Source organism: Mustelus asterias, chromosome 22 (genome assembly GCF_964213995.1).
Source record: "Mustelus asterias chromosome 22, sMusAst1.hap1.1, whole genome shotgun sequence".
NCBI lineage: Eukaryota > Metazoa > Chordata > Chondrichthyes > Carcharhiniformes > Triakidae > Mustelus > Mustelus asterias.
Genome location: NC_135822.1, coordinates 58,601,152 through 58,626,308, shown reverse-complemented (window position 1 = coordinate 58,626,308; position 25,157 = coordinate 58,601,152). Strand labels below are relative to the sequence as shown.

At 50.5% G+C, this 25,157-nt stretch overlaps 1 protein-coding gene across 1 annotated transcript in view; it reads right to left on the bottom strand.

Annotated features, from left to right (window-relative positions):
• gpat4 (glycerol-3-phosphate acyltransferase 4) overlaps nucleotides 1–24,753 on the bottom strand; it is a 65,139-nt gene extending 40,386 nt beyond the window's left edge. The window contains exon 1 of the mRNA XM_078238487.1: nucleotides 24,249–24,753. Within this exon, the coding sequence (XP_078094613.1) occupies nucleotides 24,249–24,413 (165 nt within the window). The 5' untranslated portion in view covers nucleotides 24,414–24,753. The remainder of the gene's footprint in view (nucleotides 1–24,248) is intronic.
• Between the last annotated feature and the right edge of the window lie 404 nt (nucleotides 24,754–25,157).

The following is a 25,157-nucleotide window of genomic DNA, read 5'->3' as shown; positions in this document are numbered from 1 at the left end:
TGCGCACGCACAGGCAGACGCGCGCGCGCACACACAGGCAGACGCGCGCGCACACACACAGGCAGACACGCGTGCGCACACACACACAGGCAGACACGCGCGCGCACACACACACAGGCAGACACGCGCGCGCACACACACAGGCAGACACGCGCGCGCACACACACAGGCAGACACGCGCGCGCACACACACAGGCAGACACGCGCGCGCACACACACAGGCAGACGCGCGCGCGCACACACACAGGCAGACGCGCGCGCGCACACACACAGGCAGACGCGCGCGCGCACACACAGGCAGACACGCGCGCGCACACACAGGCAGACACGCGTGCGCACACACACAGGCAGACACGCGCGCGCACACACACAGGCAGACACGCGCGCGCACACACAGGCAGACGCGCGCGCACACACACAGGCTGACACGCGTGCGCACACACACAGGCAGACACGCGCGCGCGCACACACAGGCAGACACGCACGCGCACACACACAGGCAGACACGCGCGCACACACACAGGCAGACACGCGTGCGCACACACAGGCAGACACACGCGCGCACACACAGGCAGACTCGCGCGCGCACACACAGGCAGACTCACACAGGCAGGCACACACACACACACACAGGCAGACACGCGCACGCACACACACTCGCACAGGCAGACACACTCGCACTTGCACAGGCAGACACACACACACAGGCAGACACACTCGCACTTGCACAGGCAGACACACTCACACAGGCAGACACACTCGCACTTGCACAGGCAGACACACTCACACAGGCAGACACACTCGCACTTGCACAGGCAGACACACTCACACAGACAGACACACTCGCACTTGCACAGGCAGACACAGGCAGACACACACACACAGGCACACACACAGGCACACACACAGGCACACACACACACACAGGCACACACACACACACACAGGCACACACACACACAGGCACACACACACACACAGGCACACACACACACACACAGGCACACACACACACACACAGGCAGACACACAGGCAGACACACACACAATGAAACTAGTTGGCAACTGCAGAGAGAAGCGCCACTTCCTGGAATCAGTACAGCTGTTAAGACTGTGACTATTCTAGGAAGGTTAGAGTGATCGATACTTCGTGAAAGCGCAGAGTGGCAGGGTGAACCTTTGAAACGGGTAAGAATAGACTGACAGTATACAATACAAGTGAAAGCCAAGCTCAGAGGCCTTCTGCACACACCCAATAGCACAAGCACCCCAATTTGCCAGCCACGGGAGACGGATTGAGAAGGCAAGACAGCGTCGACAGTGTCAGCTACCTCGGAATGCTGACTTGGGATATCCACTGCCTTGGGAAGAAGGGCATCTGCTGTACTGTAACTACACTGTTTCACACACAGCACCAGCAGCAACAGGGACCAATGGATGCAGCAGCCCCCACTGAGAACCCTCAGGAAGTGGGCAAATTGTTATAGATCAGCGACCACTCCGAAAGGGACTTGTATATCAACTCATCATAGCTTGCAGACAACAATGAGTTACTCTGAAGTTAAAGCCACTTGCACGCCGCATGCTCCCACTTGGGAGTTGAATGACCAGTTAGTTGCTTTTTCGTGGTATGGGTTGAGGGAGGAATGTTGGCCAGGACTCAAAAATCCCTCTTCAGATATTTGCACGGGATCTTTACCATCCACCTGCGCCTACATTCAGTGACTCATTCCCAGTTCAGTACGACCAACATTCAGCAGAACGTACCACAGAGTAAATTACACCACAGACCGTGAATAACCAGCGGGAAAGGACATAGAGGGGGTTTAAGATTTCAGTAGATATGCACAAGAGATTATTCCTGATTGGTGCGTTTCCAGGCCAGTGAGGAAGGGAGTAGCTCTGGGAAACAGAGTGAGGCAGGTGGTGAATGTTTCAGTAAGGAGCATTTGGGAAAGAGTGATCATAATGTCGTCAACATTCAAATAGTTATTGAAAGGGATAAGGAACAAAGGCAAAGATACCCAAAAAGGAACTAAGAAAGACACAGATGGAGTATAAGAATAAATTAGCAGCTAACACCAAGAAGGATAGAAGCTTTAGTATCCAAAAAAATTCATCTTGTGGAGTCAGAGTGCGTGACTGGGTGATAAATTACTTTGCCTTCACTAAGAAAATGATGCGGTTACAGAGTCAAGCTGGAGGTAGCGGAGAAATTTGGATGGCAGGAAAATACACTTAGAAATACTTAAAACTTTGGCAGCCTTCCGAGTGGAAAAGTCAGCCCGTCTGGATGGGATTCATCCTAAGTTGCTGGGGGTGCCTACTGGGGAGGCACTGCTCCCATTTTTCAATCCCCCTTAGTTATGGGAGTGGAGGATTCCAAATGTTACACCCTTGCTCAGGAAGAAGGGTAAACCCAATAACTAGAGGCCAGGCAGCATTAACGTTAGTGGTGGGAGCACACTCATCAAGGACAAAATTAGCCATTATCCATGGATTTGTTAAAGGCAAACCACACTTGACGAACTCGATTGAGTTCCTTGATGGGACTGATGGAGAGGGTTGAGGGGAGTGCAGTTGATGTGGTGTTTGAAGCATCTCACAACCATTTATTTGAATCAGTCAATCTAACTTCTGTTTTTCCAGCAAGTTAACAGAGCATTTTAACCTTCTGTGTAGCAAGAAATCTTGTTTAAAAAGGATTCCATGGCTTGAACGGCCAGCGAACTCTCCATAACCAAACTGGTTCACTGATTATCAATATCATTTTCACTTAAATGGGATCACAGTGGTTAATGACATAACTTAGGGCATTCTCAACCCCACTTTAACATTTACTGATTAAAGCCATATCTGAAAGTAAGCGTGTAGGTACAGCTGGCAGTAAATGTAATCTTTCTCAGTGAGAGGATTTGAGTATAGGGATAGGGATGTTTTGCTGCAATTGTACAGGGTGTTGGTTACGCCACACTTGGAGTATTGTGTGCAGTTTTGGTGTCCTCATCTGAGGAAGGATGTCCTTGCTATAGAGGGAGTTAGAGCGAAGGTTTACCAGGCTGATTCCTGGGATGGCAGGTCTGTCATATGAGGAGAGACTAAGTCGGTTAGGATTATATTCACTGGAGTTTAGAAGAGTGAGAGGGGATCTCATAGAAACTTATAAAATTCTAACAGGGTTAGACAGGGTAGATTCAGAAAGAATGTTCCCGATGGTGGGGGGAGTCCAGGACTAGGGGTCATAGTTTGAGGATAAGGGGTAAACCTTTTAGAACTGAGGTGAGGAGAAATTTCTTCACCCAGAGGGTGGTGAATGTGTGGAATTCACTCCCACAGAAAGTAGTTGAGGCCAAAACGTTGTGTAATTTCAAGAAGAAATTAGATACAGCTCTTGGGGCTAAAGGGATCAAGGGATATGGGGGGAAGGGGGGGGATCAGGATATTGAATATGATCAGCCATGATCATAATGAATGGTGGAGCTCGAAGGGTCGAATGGCCTCCTCCTGCTTCTCGTTTCTATGTCGCTCTGTTTTGACAACCACATGCGGTGGGTCACGAGATTATGACAGAAGTACTGAAGTGATTAAGACAGTGACTAAGAGGAAAGGTTTGAGTTGCTCAAGTCTAAAATTGACATATAAATAATAAGTGGCAAGTCTGATCTTTAATGTAACTTCACTCAACTCCACGCAGTCGCTGTTCCAGAGAGTCGAGTTTGTCCTCTAAGATGAACAGAAGTAGTTACCCGACAACTCTGTTGTGCCTTAGCCCAGGACGGTTATTAAACTAGAATTTTCCAGCTCCCAGCCAGGTAAATTTTCCATACTGCTTCCAACAACGGAACCTCTCTCAGAGACAGAACTGATAATGTGTCCCCAGCTTAGGGTTAACCCCCATGACAACATTTCAGCACAGCTCAGTGCTGACCTCCACATGATCAATTGCACATTTATGTAGCACCGTACCCCATCCTCACACTGGGATCACCGTGCTTCACGCTGGGGAACATAGCAGCCGGGTCTGATTAAAGAGCAGAGGAGATGCCTCGTTACTCTGCTATTGAGTATCGGTGCAAATTGAGGGAGTTGTATTAATCAGCAGGCCTAGGGAACAGCCTCTGCTCTGCTTGAGGTGAACCGCCCTGACTCACCCATACGGAGCAGAAGAAAGGAAGAGACAATGGAAATCGAGAAAAGTGACCTTGTTGCGTCGTATCCGCTGAGTGACACAAACTGCCCGGGTCTTCAGAGAAACCATCCCACCCAGATTCAACTCCAAGTATACTGACCCATCCAGCGTTACAACAGCAGCACTCCCCTGATTGGGACTGGTTTTCTGCTAGTGGGAAGCATTGTATCAATCAGTGTTTCATTTCATGCTCACCCGTATTGTTAGGTCAGGGCTCACTGAGGGTGGCACGGTGGCACAGTGGTTAGCACTGCTGCCTCACAGCGCCTAGCACTGCTGCCTCACAGCGCCAGGGACCCGGGTTCGATTCCCGGCTTGGGTCAAGCTGGGAATCGAATCCAGGTCCCTTGTTCTGTGAGGCAGCTGTGAGGTGCTCCACTGCATGGTGTGATATTGAGTCATTCAGACTGAAGTCTCAATGCCCCCCTCCCTCTCCCCAGACCGGGCTAAGGGGTAGTAACAGTTGACCACAGCTCCAGCTAATCACTGTGCCACCATGCCGTCCCAAAGTTTATTCGTCACAAGTAGACTTACATGAACACTGCAATAAAGTTGCTGTGAAAATCCCCGAGTCGCCACACTCCAGCGCCTGTTCGGGTTACACTGAGGGAGAATTTAGCTCCGAACCAGCACGTCTTTCGGACTGTGGGAGGAAACCCATGCAGACACGGGGAGAACGTGCAGACTCTACACAGACAGTGACCCGAGCCGGGAATTGAACCCGGATCCCTGGCGCTATGAGACAGCGGTGCTAACCACTGTGCCACCGTGCCGCCCCATGAGGTTTCTTCCTGTCTACTCTATTTATGTCCCTCATAACGTCATCCCACACACCAAGAGCCTTGGCTGAGAAAGGGTGTAAGTCAGCTGGTGCCAACAGCATTGCACGGTATGACAATGAACCAGAACGTCTCGAACGCTTGGCCGGTCTGTCCCGGGGCAATAATTCCCTCTGCACAGCAGCCAAAGTAACCGGGGGAAGGAGGTCAGTTTCCACATGCTGTCCAGTGGCAGCTCAAAGCGTCTACGTGTGGGCATGTGCCCCGAACGTCTGCGAAACTTGGCACTTTTGTTGGGCAGGTTTGCCGACTGACGCTGGGTTGCACAAGCCCCATTGCCCAAGCGGCTCACTTCAACAGACTTGTTTGGATAGACGACTGGGACAGCGGGTCGTCACAGACAAATCCAATTCCGTCTCACTCAGTGTCTGTACTTTCCAGGTATCCATGGGAACAAGCTGGAGCTGTGGTCAACTGTTACTACCCCGTAGCCTGGTCTAGGGAGAGGGAGGGAGGCATTGAGACTTCAGTCTGAATGACTCAATATCACACCATGCAGTGGAGCACCAATTACCATCGATGGAATGAATACAAGAAGAATTTAACATGCGGCACAAGATGTGGAGTTGAACACAGCACACAAAGTTAATGCTGATTTAAAACAATTGTTCTGGAGTGAAAAGGAACTCCCCAATGAACTCTGCAGCTCAGACCTGCTAATACTGATCAGCCTCATTTAAAAGAGGCATTTTCTATCAAGATCAGAAGAGGCTGAATTAGAAATCAGAGAATCCCTACAGTGCAGAAGGAGGCCATTCAGCCCATTGAGTCTGCACCGATAACAATCCCACCCAGGCACTATCCCAATAACCCCACATATTTACCTTGCTAATCCCTCTAACCTACGCATCCCAGGACACTAAGGGGCAATTTAGCACAGCTAATGCACCCAACCTGCACATCTTTGGACACTAAGGGGCAATTTAGCATGGCCAATCCCCCTAACCCGCACATTTTTGGACACTGAGGGGCAATTTAGCATGGCCAATTCACCCAACCTGCACATCTTTGGACACTAAGGGGCAATTTAGCATGGCCAATCCACCCAACCAGCACATCTTTGGACACTAAGGGGCAATTTAGCATGGCCAATTCACCCAACCTGCACATCTTTGGACACTAAGGGGCAATTTAGCATGGCCAATCCACCCAACCAGCACATCTTTGGAATGTGGGAGGAAACCGGAGCTCCCGAAGGAAACCCACACAGAGACGGGGAGAATGTGCAGACTCCGCACAGACAGTGACCCAAGCCGGGAATCAAACCCTGGCACTGTGGGGCAGCAGTGCTAACCACTGTGCCACCGTGCCGCCCCAAATTGTAGGAAGAGTTTTTGACACTTAACGGGGGAAAGTCTCACCACTTCCACACTCAGAAAATAGGGACTGCCCGAGGGTGTGCAAAGCCTTTGCGATATCCGCACTTACTTTTCAACCTGTTCAAAGAGGCACACTGCATTCATCAAGAATACTGAGCAGGCTTCAAGCAGAGACAGGGACAGAGAAAAATCTCCACAGCCGGGTCTCAGAAAGAGAATGTCACGGGCCAACAAATACCATTCAGTCCCACACAATGGCTCTCCCTGGATCTCTGTGTAAAGCCCAACAGGTTTGTTTGGTAGCAAAAGCCACAAGCTTTCGGAGCGCTGCTCCTTCGTCAGGTGAGTGGGAGTTCTGTTCACAAACAGGGCATATAAAGACACAAACTCAATTTACAAAATAAGGGTTGGAATGCGAGTCTTTACAGGTAATCAAGTCTTAAAGGTACAGACAAAGTGAGTGGAGAGAGGGTTAGGCACAGGTTAAAGAGCTGTGTAGGTTACAGATAGTGTGACATGAACCCAAGATCCCGGTTGAGGCCGCCCTCCTGTGTGCGGAACTTGGCCAAGTTTTTCTTTAACCTGTGCCTAACCCTCTCTCCACTCACTTTGTCTGTACCTTTAAGACTTGATTACCTGTAAAGACTCGCATTCCAACCACTATTTTGTAAATTGAGTTTGTGTCTTTCTATGCCCTGTTTGTGAACACAAGTCCCACTCACCTAATGAAGGAGCGGCGCTCCGAAAGCTAGTGCTACCATGTAGACCTGTTGGACTTTAACCCGGTGTTGTGAGACTTCTTACTGTGTTTACGCCAGTCCAACGCTGGCACCTCCACATCATCTGTGTGTAAAAGCAGATCCCAGGTCACTGATACAGTGAGGACTGGAAGGAGGAAGTGACGCACACTCAACAAAGTGATAGGTGGAGTATAAACACCCGAACAATCCTGCAAGCAGTCCAAGGCGATCTTAAATCAGATTCTCGTGAATACAGTTCAAAATCTGCCTGGAATGTAGAAGAGACGAGCAATTCCACTTAGCCAGAGGTGCGCAATGATGGGTAATAAGACAAAGGGAAAGGCGGTGATACAACTCCTCACCTACACTACACCAAGCTGGAGACAGACACTGGCTGCAGACACTCATACAGTGGTGGCCATTTGGCCCATTATATGTGCACTGGCTCTGAAAGAGCTATCCTTTTTTTTATTATTCATTCATGGGACATGGGTGTCACCGGCTGGGCCAGCGTTTACTGCCCATCCCGAGTCGCCCTTGAACTGAATGGCTCGCTTGGCCATTTCAGAGGGCAGTTGAGAGTCAACCACATTTCTGTGGCTCTGGAGTCACATGTAGGCCAGACCGGGTAAGGACGGCAGATTTCCTTCCCTAAAGGGCATGACTGGACCAGATGGGTTTTTAATCAAACCCCCCTCGTCTTTGCCCATTCATCAAACTCTGAGACGAACGAAGGGCACTGATGACTTCTGGTGAGTTTGAGTTTGTTTCCCGAGGTGACAGAGTGCAATAGCAAGCTCGTGTCCCACAAGCTGAAGGCCTGCTGGTCCTCGTTACTCTCACTCTGTTGGACAACATCGTTTATTCAAGTGCTGGGAGTCTGGATAATGTTCTGGGGACAACGGGGAACAAGCCTGAATCATCCACCTGCCATTCACAATTAGAAGTGGGTCTCATAAGGTGGGTTCCAGGGTTGTCACCACTTCAATCTCTCCGTCAGGACAGACAGGTGATGAACACCATGTTCACGTAAGTGCTCTCTCCATTGCTCTGGAAAGGAATGGGACCAGCCAGAGCAGCAGCAACCGCTATCCGGGGGGGGGGACGGGGGACGGACAGGATCTCTTACCCCCTGTAGCAACTCCTTCGTCCTCTCACCTTCCCTCAGCACCAGTTGGAGAACTCGCGGACCTACTCATTCAGTCCCTCACCATGGTGAAACCCGCCTCGGATTCTCAGCTGCAAGACCCCACAACCTCGGGGCAAACAGCGGCAAGGAACTCACAAAACCCACTGCCTGAAAGTCACACCCGAACACCAACTGGGTGCGAACCCTGCAGTGTCCACCCGAACATTTCCAGGCAGGTTAACTGATTGTGATCCAGGATTAGGACTAAAACTGCTCCTTACACCAGATGCACCTGCTCAGCAAAAGCCTCTTTACACCGTTCTATCAAAACAACTCCCAATTTCTTTGAAACATTCTACTTGAACTGTTAATTAAATACAAGTATCCCTCCGACAGTGCAGCACTCCCTCAGCACTGTCCCTCTGACAGTGCAGCACTCCCTCAGTACTGTCCCTCTGACAGTGCAGCACTCCCTCAGCACTGTCCCTCTGACAGTGCAGCACTCCCTCAGTACTGACCCTCCGACAGTGCAGCACTCCCTCAGTACTGACCCTCTGACAGTGCAGCACTCCCTCAGCACTGTCCCTCTGACAGTGCAGCACTCCCTCAGTACTGACCCTCCGACAGTGCAGCACTCCCTCAGTACTGACCCTCTGACAGTGCAGCACTCCCTCAATACTGACCCTCTGACAGTGCAGCACTCCCTCAGTACTGACCCTCTGACAGTGCGGCACTCCCTCAGTACTGATCCTCTGACAATGCAGCACTCCCTCAGTACTAACCCTCTGACAGTGCGGCACTCCCTCAGTACTGACCCTCTGACAGTGCAGCACTCCCTCAGTACTGACCCTCTGACAGTGCGGCACTCCCTCAGTACTGACCCTCTGACAGTGCAGCACTCCCTCAGCACTGACCCTCTGACAGTGCAGCACTCCCTCAGTACTGACCCTCTGACAGTGCGGCACTCCCTCAGTACTGTCCCTCCGACAGTGCAGCACTCCCTCAGTACTGACCCTCTGACAGTGCAGCGCTCCCTCAGTACTGACCCTCTGACAGTGCAGCACTCCCTCAGCACTGTCCCTCCGACAGTGCAGCACTCCCTCAGTACTGACCCTCTGACAGTGCGGCACTCCCTCAGTACTGTCCCTCCGACAGTGCAGCACTCCCTCAGTACTGACCCTCTGACAGTGCAGCGCTCCCTCAGTACTGACCCTCTGACAGTGCAGCGCTCCCTCAGTACTGACCCACTGACAGTGCAGCGCTCCCTCAGTACTGACCCTCTGACAGTGCGGCATTCCCTCAGCACTGACCCTCTGACAGTGCAGCACTCCCTCAGCACTGGCCCTCTGACAGTGCAGCACTCCCTCAGTACTGACCCTCTGACAGTGCAGCACTCCCTCAGTACTGACCCTCTGACAGTGCGGCACTCCCTCAGTGCTGACCCTCTGACAGTGCGGCACTCCCTCAGTACTGACCCTCTGAGAGTGCGGCACTCCCTCAGTACTGACCCTCTGACAGTGCGGCACTCCCTCAGTACTGCGCCTCTGACAGTGCGGCACTCCCTCAGTACTGACCCTCTGACAGTGCGGCACTCCCTCAGTACTGACCCTCTGACAGTGCGGCAGTCCCTCAGTACTGACCCTCTGACAGTGCGGCACTCCCTCAGTACTGCGCCTCTGACAGTGCGGCACTCCCTCAGTACTGACCCTCTGACAGTGCAGCACTCCCTCAGTACTGACCCTCTGACAGTGCGGCACTCCCTCAGTACTGACCCTCTGACAGTGCAGCACTCCCTCAGTACTGCGCCTCTGACAGTGCGGCACTCCCTTAGTACTGCGTCTCTGACAGTGCAGCACTCCCTCACTCACTCAGTGCTCTCTCTGATGGTGTGGGCATACTCTGTATACATGTTTAGGAATCTTTGCTGCACTTGTGGGACTTGGTGATGGACATGCAGGGATTGCAATGCAGGGATGGTCTATGTGTTTGACTAAATGAATGACTTTTTTCCTTAAGCAAATCCCTGTCAAGCTGCACGGTTTAATGAAGCAGCATAAAGCTTGTTTGATCAAAGTCTAATGTTGAGCTTGCTGATGTTGGGAGCCAGCAGGACCTGTGCAATCTGTTAAGTAAATGAGGTGACAGCGCTCAATAACGGAGCCCGAGATTGCGACCTGAACCAACACACTTACACGCCACGGAGGCCTGAACAAACACAGCAGTAATGTACTCCGCAAGTTAGCTGCCCCGCCTGCAGCCTAATGTAACCCTCACCGGCAGAATGCCTGCGTTAATGCCAGTATTAAACTAAAAGGTCAGTGTAACAGGTGTGACACAGCACGGGGGAGTTGCTGTCACACGTGCGGTGAGAGGCTGAGTCTCATGTCCCCACACAGTCTACTCCAGCAGGGGACTATGAAGTACATTATCTCATGTCCCTTTAGGGAAGGAAATCTGCCGTCCTTACCCGGTCTGGCCTACATGTGACTCCAGAGCCACAGCCATGTGGTTGACTCTCAATTGCCCTCGGGCAACTAGGGATGGGCAATAAATGTTGGCCCAGCCAGCGACGCCCATGTCCCACGAATGAATGCAAAGAAAAGTTCAGGGCAAGGAATACCAATGGAGGGAGAATCTGAGAGGCTCTATAAGCCCGTTCTTGCGGTCAGCATGACCCACATGTGGTTGTCCCTGACCTGGAGAGACATCGATAGGAAAACAACCATTGCTGCTGAGAAGAATCTACTGGGAGAGCTCAGTCGCATGGCAGGCAACTGGACACCCATAAATAAAGAACAAAGAAAATTCCTGCACAGGAACAGGCCCTTCGGCCCTCCAAGCCTGCACCGACCATGCTGCCCGTCTGAACTAAAACCCCCGACCCTTCCAGGAACCATATCCCTCTATTCCCATCCTATTCATGTATTTGTCAAGACGCCTCTTAAAAGTCACTATCGTATCTGCTTCCACTACCTCCCCCGGCAGCGAGTTCCAGGCACCCACCACCCCCTGTGTAAAAAAACTTGCCTCGTACATCTCCTTTAAACCTTGCCCCTCGCACCTTAAACCTGTGCCCCCTAGTAATTGACTCTTCCACCCTGGGAAAAAGCTGCTGACTATCCACTCTGTCCATGCCCCTCATAATCTTGTTGACTTCTATCAGGTCGCCCCCTCAACCTCCGTCGTTCCAGTGAGAGCAAACCAAGTTTCTCCAACCTCTCCTCATAGCTAATGCCCTCCACACCAGGCAACTTCCTGGTAAACCTTTTCTGTACCCTCTCCAAAGCCTCCAATACCTTCAGGTATCGTGGCGACCAGAATTGAACACTATATTCCAAGCGCAGCCTGACCAAGGTTCTATAAAGCTGCAACGTGACTTGCCAATTTTTAAACTCAATGCCCCGACTGATGAAGGCAAGCATGCCGTATGCCTTCTTGACTACCTTGACATTGGACTAAACCACGATAGTGACTCTTCGAAGCAGTGGAATGACTCAAAATCAGCCGAGATTGGAAATGCACGTTTCAGCAAACGTTATTGTACATTCCCTGCGCTCACTTTCTATTCACCAAAGGGGTAGCGACGAAACCCCCGGAGCTTTGACGTACGGGAGGTGATTTCATTGAACCATATTTTACGATGGTGCTGGGAGGGGTGCACAATCTGTCTCTTGTCCCAATACTCCATTTTAAACCATTTCCCCAGCAATCTCCCAATGAGCACTCATCACCCCAGTTTCTTAACAAACCACAATGTTCTTTATTGTAAAACCAGACTTGTCCCGTTGAAAGGCAAAGCTGCGAAACACACAGTATGAAATATGTAAGTACCATAACAACTCTTTCTAAACACCCTGACACACTCTCTCTCTCACACAGACGTGCGCACACACAGATCTGCGCTCTCACAGACACACATGCACACGCAGGCACACACATGCACGCACAAATGCACGCACGCACCACAATGGGGAGGCGATGGCCGAGTGGTCTTAGACTATTAATCCAGAAACTCAGCTCATGTTCTGGGGACCCGGGTTCGAATCCCGCCACGGCAGATGGTGGAATTTGAATTCAGTAAATTCTGGAATTAAGAATCTACTGATGACCGTGAAACCATTGTCAGAAAAACCCATCTGGTTCACCAATGTCCCTTTAGGGAAGGAAATCTGCCGTCCTTACCCGATCTGGCCTACATGTGACTCCAGAGCCACAACAATGTGGTTGACTCTCAACTGCCCTCTGAAATGGCCTAGCGAGTCACTTGGTTCAAGGATGACTAGGGATGGGCAATAAACGCTGGCCCAGCCAGCGACGCCCATGTCCCATAAGAACATAAGAACTAGGAGCAGGAGTAGGCCATCTGGCCCCTCAAGCCTGCTCTGCCATTCAATAAGATCTGATAGTGGGTTCAGTTCCACTTACCCACCCGCTCCCCATCACCCTTAATTTCCTTATTGGTTAAAAACCTATCTGTCTGTGACTTAAACACATTTAACAAGGTAGCCTCTATCGCTTCATTGGGCAGAGAATTCCAAAGATTCTCTACCCTCTGGGAGAAGAAGTTCCTCCTCAACTCTGTCCTAAATTGACTCCCCTGTATTTTGAGGCTATGCCCCCTAGTTCTTGTTTCCATTGTAAATGGAAACAATCTCGATGTTTCTCCCCTATCCAGCCCCTTCATTATCTTATATGTCTCTACAAGATCTCCCCTCAACCTTCTAAACTCCAATGAGTACAAGCCCAGTCTACTCAATCTCTCCTCATAAGCTAACCCCTCATCTCCGGTATCAACCTGGTGAACCTTCTCTGTACCCTCTCCAAAGCTAATACATCCTTTCTTAAATAAGGATTCTTAAATAAGTCCCGCGAATGAATAAAACAAAACAGCAAAATAAATGATGAAGTAGAGGAATCCTGGCTAAAGGTTGATGGGAAATTGATAGATGATACAGTCCCTGAAATGGTGTCCACGTTAAACGCCTGCTCTCTCAGCGCTAGTCTGTGAAACTATCGATGACTCTTACACTACTTTCCAAGAGGATATTTGTAGTGAGTCATTTCAGAATGTGGAGAGTTTGGATCAACTTTCATTCACTCTGGGACTGGTTTAGGAGCTGCTGTGTTCCTCACACAAGCAACCGATCTTCCTGTTCCCTCCAGTACTGAGGGAGTGCCACACTGTCAGAGGGTCAGTACTGAGGGAGTGCCACACTGTCAGAGGGTCAGTACTGAGAGAGTGCCGCACTGTCAGAGGGTCAGTACTGAGAGAGTGCCGCACTGTCAGAGGGTCAGTACTGAGGGAGCGCCGCACTGTCAGAGGGTCAGTACTGAGGGAGCGCCGCACTGTCAGAGGGTCAGTACTGAGGGAGTGCTGCACTGTCAGAGGGTCAGTACTGAGGGAGCGCTGCACTGTCAGAGGGTCAGTACTGAGGGAGCGCTGCACTGTCAGAGGGTCAGTACTGAGGGAGTGCTGCACTGTCAGAGGGTCAGTACTGAGGGAGTGCTGCACTGTCAGAGGGTCAGGACTGAGGGAGTGCTGCGTTGTCAGAGGGTCAGTACTGAGGGAGTGCTGCACTGTCAGAGGGTCAGTACTGAGGGAGCGCTGCACTGTCAGAGGGTCAGTACTGAGGGAGCGCTGCACTGTCAGAGGGTCAGTACTGAGGGAGTGCCGCACTGTCAGAGGGTCAGTACTGAGGGAGTGCTGCACTGTCAGAGGGTCAGGACTGAGGGAGTGCTGCGTTGTCAGAGGGTCAGTACTGAGGGAGTGCTGCACTGTCAGAGGGTCAGTACTGAAGGAGTGCCGCACTGTCAGAGGGTCAGTACTGAGGGAGTGCTGCACTGTCAGAGGGTCAGTACTGAGGGAGTGCCGCACTGTCAGACGGTCAGTACTGAGGGAGTGCTGCACTCTCAGTGGTATTGTGGAGTATCAAGCTCACATTTCCACTGAGTCCACTCCACAGAGCGAAGCTTTGACAGTGGGCTTGAACATGTATGTGGACAGCGGGAAAGGGAAAAAAGTGAGACGGTTTTGCCAAATCGAAGGGTGGAGCTTCCCCGAGGTAAAAACTGGCAGACAGGGCGATCGAATTGCAACTTGCTCCTGACTCTCCAAGGGTATTTCTACAGTGTTCTGAAGATCAGTTACTTCATACACAGTGGAGGGAGCACAGACTGAACAATAAGCCAGGTGAGGATGGAAGGGGCATGCCAGGGATGGGGGCATCATGCGGAAAGGAGCAAGAAACAACGCAAAGACTAATAATTACAACACAGCAGACCTCAGCACTTCTCAACTCGAAAGGTTCACTCTGTCCCTCTCTCCACAGATGCTGCCTGAACTGCTGAGCTTATCCAGCATTTTCTATTTTATAACCGGTCACTGTATCCATCCAGTCGTGTGCTTGTCCTCCATACACCCACTCCATCTATCTGTCCTCTCCCCATCGCCGCTTATCCCATCCCTTTACTGTCAACCCATCCTTCAGTGCTGCCTCTGCTCCTTCACTCACTCTTTCCACAGTCCAAACCCTCCGTGTGAGAATCACTGACCGCTGTTATTCCAGCACGGTGGCACAGTGGGTTAGCACTGCTGCCTCACAGCGCCAGGGACCCAGGTTCGATTCCCGGCTCGGGTCACTGTCTGTGTAGAGTCTGCACGTTCTCCCCGTGTCTGCGTGGGTTTCCTCCCACAGTCCGAAGGACGTGCGGGTTAGGTGCTAAATTCTCCCTCAGTGTAACCCGAACAGGCACCGGAGTGCGGTGACTAGGGGGATTTTCACAGTAACTTCATTGCAGTGTTAATGTCAGCCTACTTGTGACTCACAAATAAACTTTTTAAAAAAATAACTTGAACTCTGATTTGATCTTCTCTCCTTGTCCTGGACAGGAAACAATCTGTTCCCAGCCACCAACAAGATGACTTTGCAGAGCACCTTTCACTCTGTACAACATTCTGAGCTGTGTTACAGGAGCAGCGTCAACTAAAACGAGACACGGAGCCACATCAGGAGGTGTTGGGGGAAGAGGATGGAAAGCCTTGTCAGAGGGAAGTTTTAAGGAGGGTCCTTGAGGAGACGGCAGGGCAGGTTGGAAGCAATTCTGGAGTTGCATCTTCACAGCTGTGATGTCCCAACTCTTTACAACTTGAAACAACTGAATGGTTTCGCCATTTAATCCAGGCAGTCCAAACAAAAACAACCTGGAACAGGAACATAGAAACTAGAAGCAGGAGGAGGCCATTCGGCCCTTCAAACCTGCTCCGCCATTCCTCTTGATCATGGCTGATCATCAAATTCAATATCCTGATCCCCCCTTCCCCCCCATATCCCTGGATCCCTTTAGCCCCAAGAGCTATATCCAATTTCTTCTTGAAATCACAATGTTTTGGCCTCAACTACTTTCTGTGGGAGTGAATTCCACATATTCACCACCCTCTGGGTGAAGAAATTTCTCCTCACCTCAGTTCTAAAAGGTTTACCCCTTTTCCTCAAACTATGACCCCCTAGTTCTGGACTCCCCCACCATCGGGAACATTCTTTCTGAATCTACCCCTGTCTAATCCTGTTCGAGTTTCTATGAGATCCCCTCTCTCTCTCTCTTCTAAACTCCAGTGAGTATAATCCTAGCCAGCTTAGTCTCTCCTCATACGACAGACCTGCCATCCCAGGAATCAGCCTGGTAAACCTTCGCTGTAACTCCCTCTGCAGCAAGGACATCCTTCCTCAGATACGGACACCGAAACTGCACACAATACTCCAGGTGTGGCCTCACCAACGCCCTGTACAATTGCAGCAAAACATCCCTATCCCTATACTAGGATTCTTTAACAATGCGGAACCCAAGCATTACGACTCATAAAAGATTTACCCCTTATCCTCAAACCATGTCCCCTAGTTCTGGACTCCCCCACCATCGGGAACATTCTTTCTGAATCTACCTTGTCTAATCCTGTTAGAATTTTATAAGTTTCTATGAGATCTCCTCTCACTCTTCTAAACTCCAGTGAATATAATCCGAACCCACTTAGTCTCTCCTTATACGACAGACCTGCCATCCCAGGAATCAGCCCTCATATTTCCTCATTGCTAAGTGAATCTAAGGTTCCAATGCCCCAATGTTCCTCTATCGAGTGCGGTCAAGAACAACACCCAGTCCTTCCTCAAAGTTAAAGTTTATTTAGTAGTCACAAGACAGGGTTACATGAAGACTGCAATGAAGTTAAGATCGACAGAGTTGAGGTTCAACTGTGAACAATGTCCACTTGGCCTGGGTACCGGGGCATCAGGAAGGGCCTGTGGGAGCCTCCCGCCTCCACAAGGCCATGGGGGAAAGAGCCACGGCAAACTTGCATTCATTCAGCCAGGGATTTTCTGCTCCCTGCGCTCGCCAATTCAAGAGTTCCACCCACTCATTCCGAGCTCGCAAGCTCAAACACACGGAAACTCTGGCCTTGTGAACTTGCAAACCCCCAAGGTGGAACAAACACAGCATTTCCGACCAATTACAGAAGCTAAATGCGGTGCTGCCCTCACTTAAACGGACAGGGAATGGCAAGTAATAACAGGAGTAACTGTCCCCGACTCCACTGAACTGAAACAGCATGTACTGTACTGCAAATAAAAGGGAACTTGTTCAAAGCTGTAATCTAATCTCTCAGATCTGGTGTATAATTCTTATAAAATTGTAGCTTTACCCGGACAAAAAAAACAAGATTAGATTAAAGCTCCTTTGATGAAAAGCCAAGTCTAGCAGCATCTCAAAGGGATTCGGTGTGGCATGGCTCCTTCACAGATCTGCTGCTCGTGCCTCTGGCTACAGGGTAGTGACACGGCTAAAAACACCACGGAGAACTGGGATATATTGCAGCCAGCAGCTGTAGGGCCTCTATTCCAACACAAATAATGACGGGAATAAGTGGTCCAAATTGTTCTTGCCCTGTGAACAAACACTTGTGTCCCACCATCTGGACTCTTTTTTTTATTAATTCCTGGGACATGGGCGTCGCTGGCTGGGCCAGCATTTATTGCCCATCCCTAGTTGCCCTTGGAGGGCAGTTGAGAGTCAACCACATTGCTGTGGCTCTGGAGTCACATGTAGATCAGACCAGGGTAAAGATGGCAGATTTCCTTCCCTCAAGGGACATGAGTGAGCCAGGTAGGTTTTTCCGACAGGGAGGATGTTCCCGATGGTGGGGGAGTCCAGAACCAGGGGTCACAGTCTGAGGATTCGGGGTAGACCATTTAGGACGGAGGTGAGGAGACATTTCTTCACCCAAAGAGTGGTGAGCCTGTGGAATTCATTACCACAGGAAGTAGTTGATGCCAAAAACATTGAATGTATTCAAGAGGCGGCTGGATATAGCACTTGGAGCGAATGGGATCAAAGGTTATGGGGAGAAAGCAGGATGAGGCTATTGAATTGGACGATCAGCCATGATTGTGATGAATGGCGGAGCAGGCTCGAAGGGCCGAATGGCCTCTTCCTAATCCTCGACAATGGTTTCACGGTCATCAGTAGATTCTTAATTCCAGCTATTTTTTATTGAATTCAAACCTGCCGTGGCGGGATTCGAACCCGGGTCCCCAGAACATTAGCTGAGTTTCTGGATTAATAATCTAGCGATAATACCACTAGGCCATCGCCTCCCTGGGCCTTTAGGTTGTTCAAACAGACAGGGGTTAGGATGCACAAATCTGGAAAAGGGGGAGGATAAATTGCTAAAGCACAGCGTAGGGTTCATAAACAGCAGTGAAGAATCCGAAAGCAAAGTTGGAATGTTCGTCCAAAACAAAATATTAACTCACTGCAGTTTCTGGTACTTTCCCCTATTCAAACCAATGAAAGTTCAAAGCTTATTTGTGTCATAAGTAGGCTTACATTAACACTGCAATGAAGTTACTGTGAAAATCCCCCAGTCGCCACACTCCGGCGCCTGTTCGGGTACACTAAGGGGCAATTTAGCATGGCCAATGCACCTAACCCACACATCTTTGGAGTGTGGGAGGAAACTGGAGCACCCGGTGGAAACCCACGCAGACACGGGGAGAACGTGCAGACTCCACACAGACAGTGACCCAAAGCCGGGAATCGAACCAGGCTCCCTGGTGCTGTGAGGCAGCAGCGCTAACCACTGTGCCACCCCACAGGTGCAGAACGCACACAGCATGATAGCAGGGATACAACAGCTCAATGACCAATGTGGGGCTCTGCTCACTGGAAGCAAGGTCGATTAAGTGAAGAGGGGTTGAAAATTGCGAGATTTTGAAGGGACAAGTCAGGAGAAACTGCTTTCAATAACCAGCGTGTCGATAATTGGAGGAGGTAGATTGATATCTGACTGGCAAACAAACCCCAAACTGGTGAGAATGGAGTGATTTTACACAGAGAATTTAAACGTGGTATCCGAGGCACAGAATTCAAAATCTGATGCTGCCAAAATGCTGCTGCCATTGGATCTTTCTCTACACCCTAGCTGTGACTATAACATTACATTCTGCACTCTCTCCTTTCCTTTCCTTCCCCCCTATATACTCCATGAACGGTATGCTTTGTCTGTATAGCACGCAAGAAACAATACTTTTCACTGTATCCCAATACATGTAACAATAATAAATCAAATCAAAATGGCTTCTCAAAGGCCAGTGTACACACCTTGGAAAAGGGAAGTTTGGAAGAACGGGATTGCTTTCAGAAAGGTGGTTCTGGGACAATGGCCTCCTTGAGTGGAAATTGGCCTTGATATTAGCCAGCAATGAGACGGTGGGACCAATCCAACATGTTATTTAGATGTGTGTCCTGCCCCTATACCCCTTCCACCTCCAATCTGGAGCTCTCTAATAAATGATCTGCAAAAACTCATTCCACACTCGCACAACCATCCACATGCTGACTAATATCAAGCAGCGTGCCTTAACGACTATCGTCCGGTGCCTCTGACATCCATCATTATGAAGTGCTTCAAAAGGCTAGTCATGACACGAATCAATTCCAGCCTCCAGGACTATCTGGATCCACTACAGTTTGCCTACCGCCGCAACAGGTCCACAGCAGACACCATCTCCCTGGCCCTGCACTCAACCCTGGAACACCTAGATAACAAGGACACCTGTGTCAGACTCCTATTTATTGACTACAGCTCAGCCTTCAACACCATTATTCCCACGAAACTCATCTCCAAACTCCGTGGCCTGGCCCTCGGCTCCTCCCTCTGCAACTGAATCCTGAACTTCCGAACTCACAGACCACAATCAGTAAGAATAGGCAACACCTCCTCCACAATCATCCTCAACACCGGTGCCCCACAAGGCTGTGTTCTCAGCCCCCTACTATACTCCTTATACACCTATGACTGTGCGGCCAAATTCCCCTCCAACTCGATTTTCAAGTTTGCTGACGACACCACCGTAGTGGGTCTGACCTCAAACAATGATGAGACAGAGTACAGGAATGAGATAGAGAATCTGGTGAACTCGTGCGACAACAATAATCTCTCCCTCAATGTCAACAAAACGAAGGAGATTGTCATCGACTTCAGGAAGCGTAAAGGAGAACATGCCCCTGTCTACATCAATGGGGACGAAGTAGAAAGGGTCGAGAGCTTCAAGCTTTTAGGTGTCCAGATCACCAACAACCTGTCCTGGTCCCCCCATGCCAACACCAGAGTTAAGAAAGCCCACCAACGCCTCTACTTTCTCAGAAGACGAAGGAAATTTGGCATGTCAGCTACGACTCTCACCAACTTTAACAGATGCACCATAGAAAGCATTCTTTCTGGTTGTATCACAGCTTGGTCTGGCTCCTACTCTGCCCAAGACCGCAAGGAACTACAAGAGGTCGTGAATGTAGCCCAGTCCATCGCGCAAACCAGCCTCCCATCCATTGACTCTGTCTACACTTCCTGCTGCCTCGGAAAAGCAGCCAACATATTTAAGAACCCCACACACCCCGGACATTCTCTCTTCCACCTTCTTCCGCCGGGAAAAAGATACAAAAGTCTGAGGTCAGGCACCAACTGACTCAAGAACAGCTTCTTCCCTGCTGCCGTCACGAGTTTTGAATGGACCGACCTTACATGAAGTTGATCTTTCTCTGCACCCTAGCTGTGACTGTAACACTACATTCTGCACTCTCTCTTTTCCTTCTCTATGAACGGTATGCTTTGTCTGTATAGCACGCAAGAAACAATATTTTTCCGCTGTATATTAATACATGTGACAATAATAAATCAAATCAAATCAAATCATGAAAAGCCTGTTTTGTCTTCTCAACCCAGATTGGATCTCAAATCTGTGCCTGGGTCTAACAGGATAGAGTGAAGGCGGCTTTCGGCATGCTTGGTTTGACTGGTCAGAACATTGAATACAGGAGTTGGGACGTCTTGTTGAAGTAAGGCCACACTTGGAATACTGTGTACAGTTCTGGTCACCCTATTATAGAAAGGATATTATTAAACTAGAAAGAGTGCAGAAAAGATTTACTCGGATGCTACCGGACTTGATGATTTGAGTTATAAGGAGAGGCTGGATAGACTGGGACTTCTTTCTCTGGAGCGTAGGAGGCTGAGGGGTGACCTTATAGAGGTCTATAAAATAATGAGGGGCATAGATCAGCTAGATAGTCAATATCTTTTCCCAAAGGTAGGGGATAGGTTTAAGGTGAGAGGGGAGAAATACAAAAGGGTCCAGAAGGGCAATATTTTCACACAGAGGGTGGTGACTGTCTGGAGTGAGCTGCCAGAGGTAGTAGTAGAGGCGGGTACAATTTTGTCTTTTAAAAATCATTTAGACAGTTACATGGGTAAGATGGGTCTAGAGGGATATGGGCCAAATACGGGCAATTGGGAGTAGCTTCGTGGTTAAAACTGGACGGCATGGACAAGTTGGGCTGAAGGGCCTGTTTCCATGCTGTAAACCTCTATGACTCTAACCCAGTCAATCACTGGAAGTTATATCCTGCTCCTCCAGTAGGTAGGATGTGGACATCTTGGGTAAAACAACTGAAAGTCATTTGGAGGTGTTAAAGGAACAAAGACACAAAGACCCAGTCACACACACACCCAAAGTCACTACATCTCCAGGATACATCGGCCTGACGGGGAGAGCAGTGCCAATCGACCACAGTGACACCTGAATTCCAAGGGTTCAAATTACGAGGCTTTTTTTTAACCTATTCAAGGGATGTGGGTGTCGCCCATCCCTAATTGCCCCTTGAGAAGGTGGTGGTAAGCCACCTTCTTGAATCGCTGCAGTCTGTGTGGTGTAGGTACACCCACAATGTTGTTAGGGGGGGGGGGAATTCCAGGAATTTTGACCCAGCCACAGTGAAGGAATGTCCGATATATTTCCAAGTCAGGATGGTGAGTGGCTTGGAGGGGAACTTGCAGGTGGTGGTGTTCCCCATGTGTCTGCTGCCCTTGTCCTTCGGGATGGTAGAGGTCGTGGGTTTGGAAGGTGCTGTCTAAGGATGAGTTGCTGCAGTGCATCTTGTAGATGGTCCACACTGCTGCTACTGAGCGTCGGTGGTGGAGGGAGTGGATGTTTGTGGATGGGGTGCCAATCAAGCGGGGCTGCTTTGTCCTGGATGGTGTCGAGCTTCTTGAGTGTTGTTGGGACTGTTGTGTAATCAAAGTGGTCAAAGATATTAAGGGGAAAGGATAGGGAAGATGGAGAGAAACTGTATTTGCTGGTTGGACAGTCTGATCCTGGGACCACAGTATAAAATTAGAGGCAGGCCTTTCAAAGGTGAAATCAGGAAACACTTCACCACGGGACAGGTTTGAAATTCTCTTCCACAAATGGCAACTGATGTTTTAAATCTGAAATAGGCACGATTGGCATTAACAGAAGGTAATAAAGCGATAAGAGAGCAATTGCAGGTTTGTGAAGGTCCACCTTGATCTTATTGAACAGCAGCAGACTTGAGGGGCTGAATGGTCTCTTCCTGTGCCTACATTCTGGAACACCTCCATCAGACATCAGCTGGGGTTTCAACACGGCGACACGTTTGCTGGTGGTTATAACACGACTGGATATCGCGAGGTGTTATCTAAATGCAAGCTGTTTCCATGCTCAAGAGACCCCGAGAGGTTCGCCCAGGTCTGGCTGGAAGGACGTCACTGAGGGAGTTGACCTGGAGAGGGTACCATGGGAAGGCCCCACTGCTGACTGGAGTCCCTGGCACCTCGCAGTCAGGAAGGCCTTGGATAGGGCTGAGGACAAAAATAATCAGGGGGAAAAAGTTGACCTTAGGCCAGCGCTGTGCCAGCTGCGGAAGGGACTCTTTCCAATATTCATTCCAACAGCTTGAAGTTTCCACCATGCCGTCGGTACAATAATTACAACTGTCAAAATCACTGGCACCGTGACACAGAATCTATCATAGAATCCCTACAGTGCAGGAGGAGGCCATTCTGCCCATTGAGCCGGCACCGACCACAATCCCACCCAAGTCCTATCCCCGTAGCATGTATTTACCCTCCTAGTCCCCCTGACACTAAGGGGCAATTTAGCACGGCCAATCCACTTAACCCGGACGTCTTTGGACTGTGGGAGGAAACCGGAGGAAACCCACGCAAATGCGGGGAGAGTGTGCAAATTCTACACAAAAAGTGACCCAAGCCAGGAATCAAAGCAAGCTCCCTGGCGCTGTGAGGCAGCAGTGCTAACCACTGTGCTGCTGTGCGTGCCACCCCAGGGCAGTTTACCATCGTGGTGGCACAGTGGTTAGCACTGCTGTATCACGGCGCCAGGGACCCAGGTTTAATTCCCAGCTTGGGTCACTGTCTGTGTGGAATTTGCACATTCTCCCCACGTCTGCGTGGGTTTCCTCCGGGTGCTCCGGTTTCCTCCCACACTCCAAAGACGTGCTGGTTAGGTGCTAAATTCTCCCTCAGTGTAACCCGAACAGGTGCCGAAGTGTGGTGACTGGGAGATTTCCACAGTAACTTCATTGCAGTGTTAATGTAAGCCGACACTGATAAATAAACTTTTTAAACCAACGTGGCGTGAAATGTTCCCACTTGCCACAGGACAAGGGCACCAAATTCCCTACGACACCCAACTGTCGCGTGTGTGGTATACAGAGACAGTCACAGCGTGATCACATCACACATTCGGACAAACCAATATAGCAACAGATCACGGAAAGATACAGCACGGAGGAGGCCATTCAGCCCATTGTGCCTGTCCCAGCTCGGCAAGGGATCTACCCAATTAGTCGCACTCCCCGGACTCCTGCCAACCCGCCCCCATCCCCCTTGAATTCTGTCTTCTCTGGTTACTGATGCCTTTGCGTCTGGAGACAGCTGCTTCTTATTTACTCCCATCAAAAACAAAACGTGATTTCGAATGCCTTGATCAAATTTTCCCTTAACCATTTCCACTCTGGAGGTGAGCAACCCCAAGGTAATCACAGCACGGTGGCACAGTGGGTTAGCACTGCTGCCTCACAGCGCCAGGGACCCAGATTCGATTCCCGGCTTGGGGGTCACTGTCTGTGCGGAGTCTGCACGTTCTCCCCGTGTCTGCGTGGGTTTCCTCCGGGTGCTCCGGTTTCCTCCCACAGTCCGAAAGACATGCTGGTTACGTGCTAAATTCTCCCTCAGTGTAACCCGAACAGGCGCCGGAGTGTGGGGATTTTCACAGTAACTTCACTGCAGTGTTAATGGAAGCCTTACTTGTGACTAATAAATAAACTTTCTTTTTAAAAGTCTCTCAACTCTTGCGCCATTCCACTCAGCCTCTTCCAGGAGGCTGTGGGTGACTTCCTGAAGTGTGATGCACCCCCCTACAAAAAGATGATGGACAGACCAAAAGCCCTGTGAACCTGAGAAACCGCCAGCATCATCAAACAGATCCTGCCCACCCTGACACATGGAATCACTCAGTTATTTTCAGAGTTCCTTGAAATAGCCGGGTGAAGACGTCCACTGAAATAGCTGAATAGTTCCAGGAGAATGGGTGAGGCATTCACACCCCCTCAGTTCTGGATCCCAGTGCTACCCATCGCTTGTTCCACTGCCCGTGGTCTTACCTCGAAGACTTTCAGCAGTGTTTTCATGTAGAGCTTGCGGATGCCAAAGGAGACTCCAAAGATGGCAGGCACAATGATGAAGACCAACAGGAGGGTGATCCAAACGGTCAGCGAGATGCCCAGCAGGGTACACACCAGGCTGTCGAAGGGCAACAGGAACGACATGACTGCAGCCCCTCACACCCAGCTCACCCCCCTTCCTTCACTGGCTCCACCCAGCAAGTCCTTCCCCCACCCTCATGGGCCCATCCTCCACACCCCCCACTCACCGCTGACCAGACACACACCTCCCCTCACAGGCTTCCCGTCAACACCCACAATTACTTCCCCTCACTGACCCCTCGTCTCACCCTCACTCGCTCCTCTCCCCACCCTCACTCACACCCCTCACCTCTCTCTCCTCACCCTAGACACTCCCTCTTACAGACTCCTCCCCATCATCCGCCCCTCCTCTGTCTCCGCCCCTCCTCACCAGTTCCTCTCCGATCCTGTCCCTACCTCACTCCTTCCCACGGGGACACTCACCCCCCTCACAAATTCCTCCCCCAAACACCCCTCTCTCCCTGAGCCTCTCACTCGCCCTGTCTCCTCCCCAGTCCCCCCTCACTGCCCCCACTGACAATGCATCCTATCTGGCCCTACCTCCTCCAAACCCCCTCCAGCCCCACTCACTGGCCCCACCACTTCTCCAACCCCTCCCCCCTCCTCTCTGGTCCCTCCCCCTCCTCTCTGGTTCCTCCCCCTCCTCTCTAGCCCCTCCTCCACCTCCTCTTTGGCCCCACCCCCTCTGCTCCAACCCGCCCACTCTCTGGCCTCTCGGCTCTGCCCCCTCTCTAGCCCCACCCCCTTCCAGTAGCCACGCCCCTCTCTGGCCCCACCTTCTCTCTCGAGCCCCTCTCAGGCCCCACC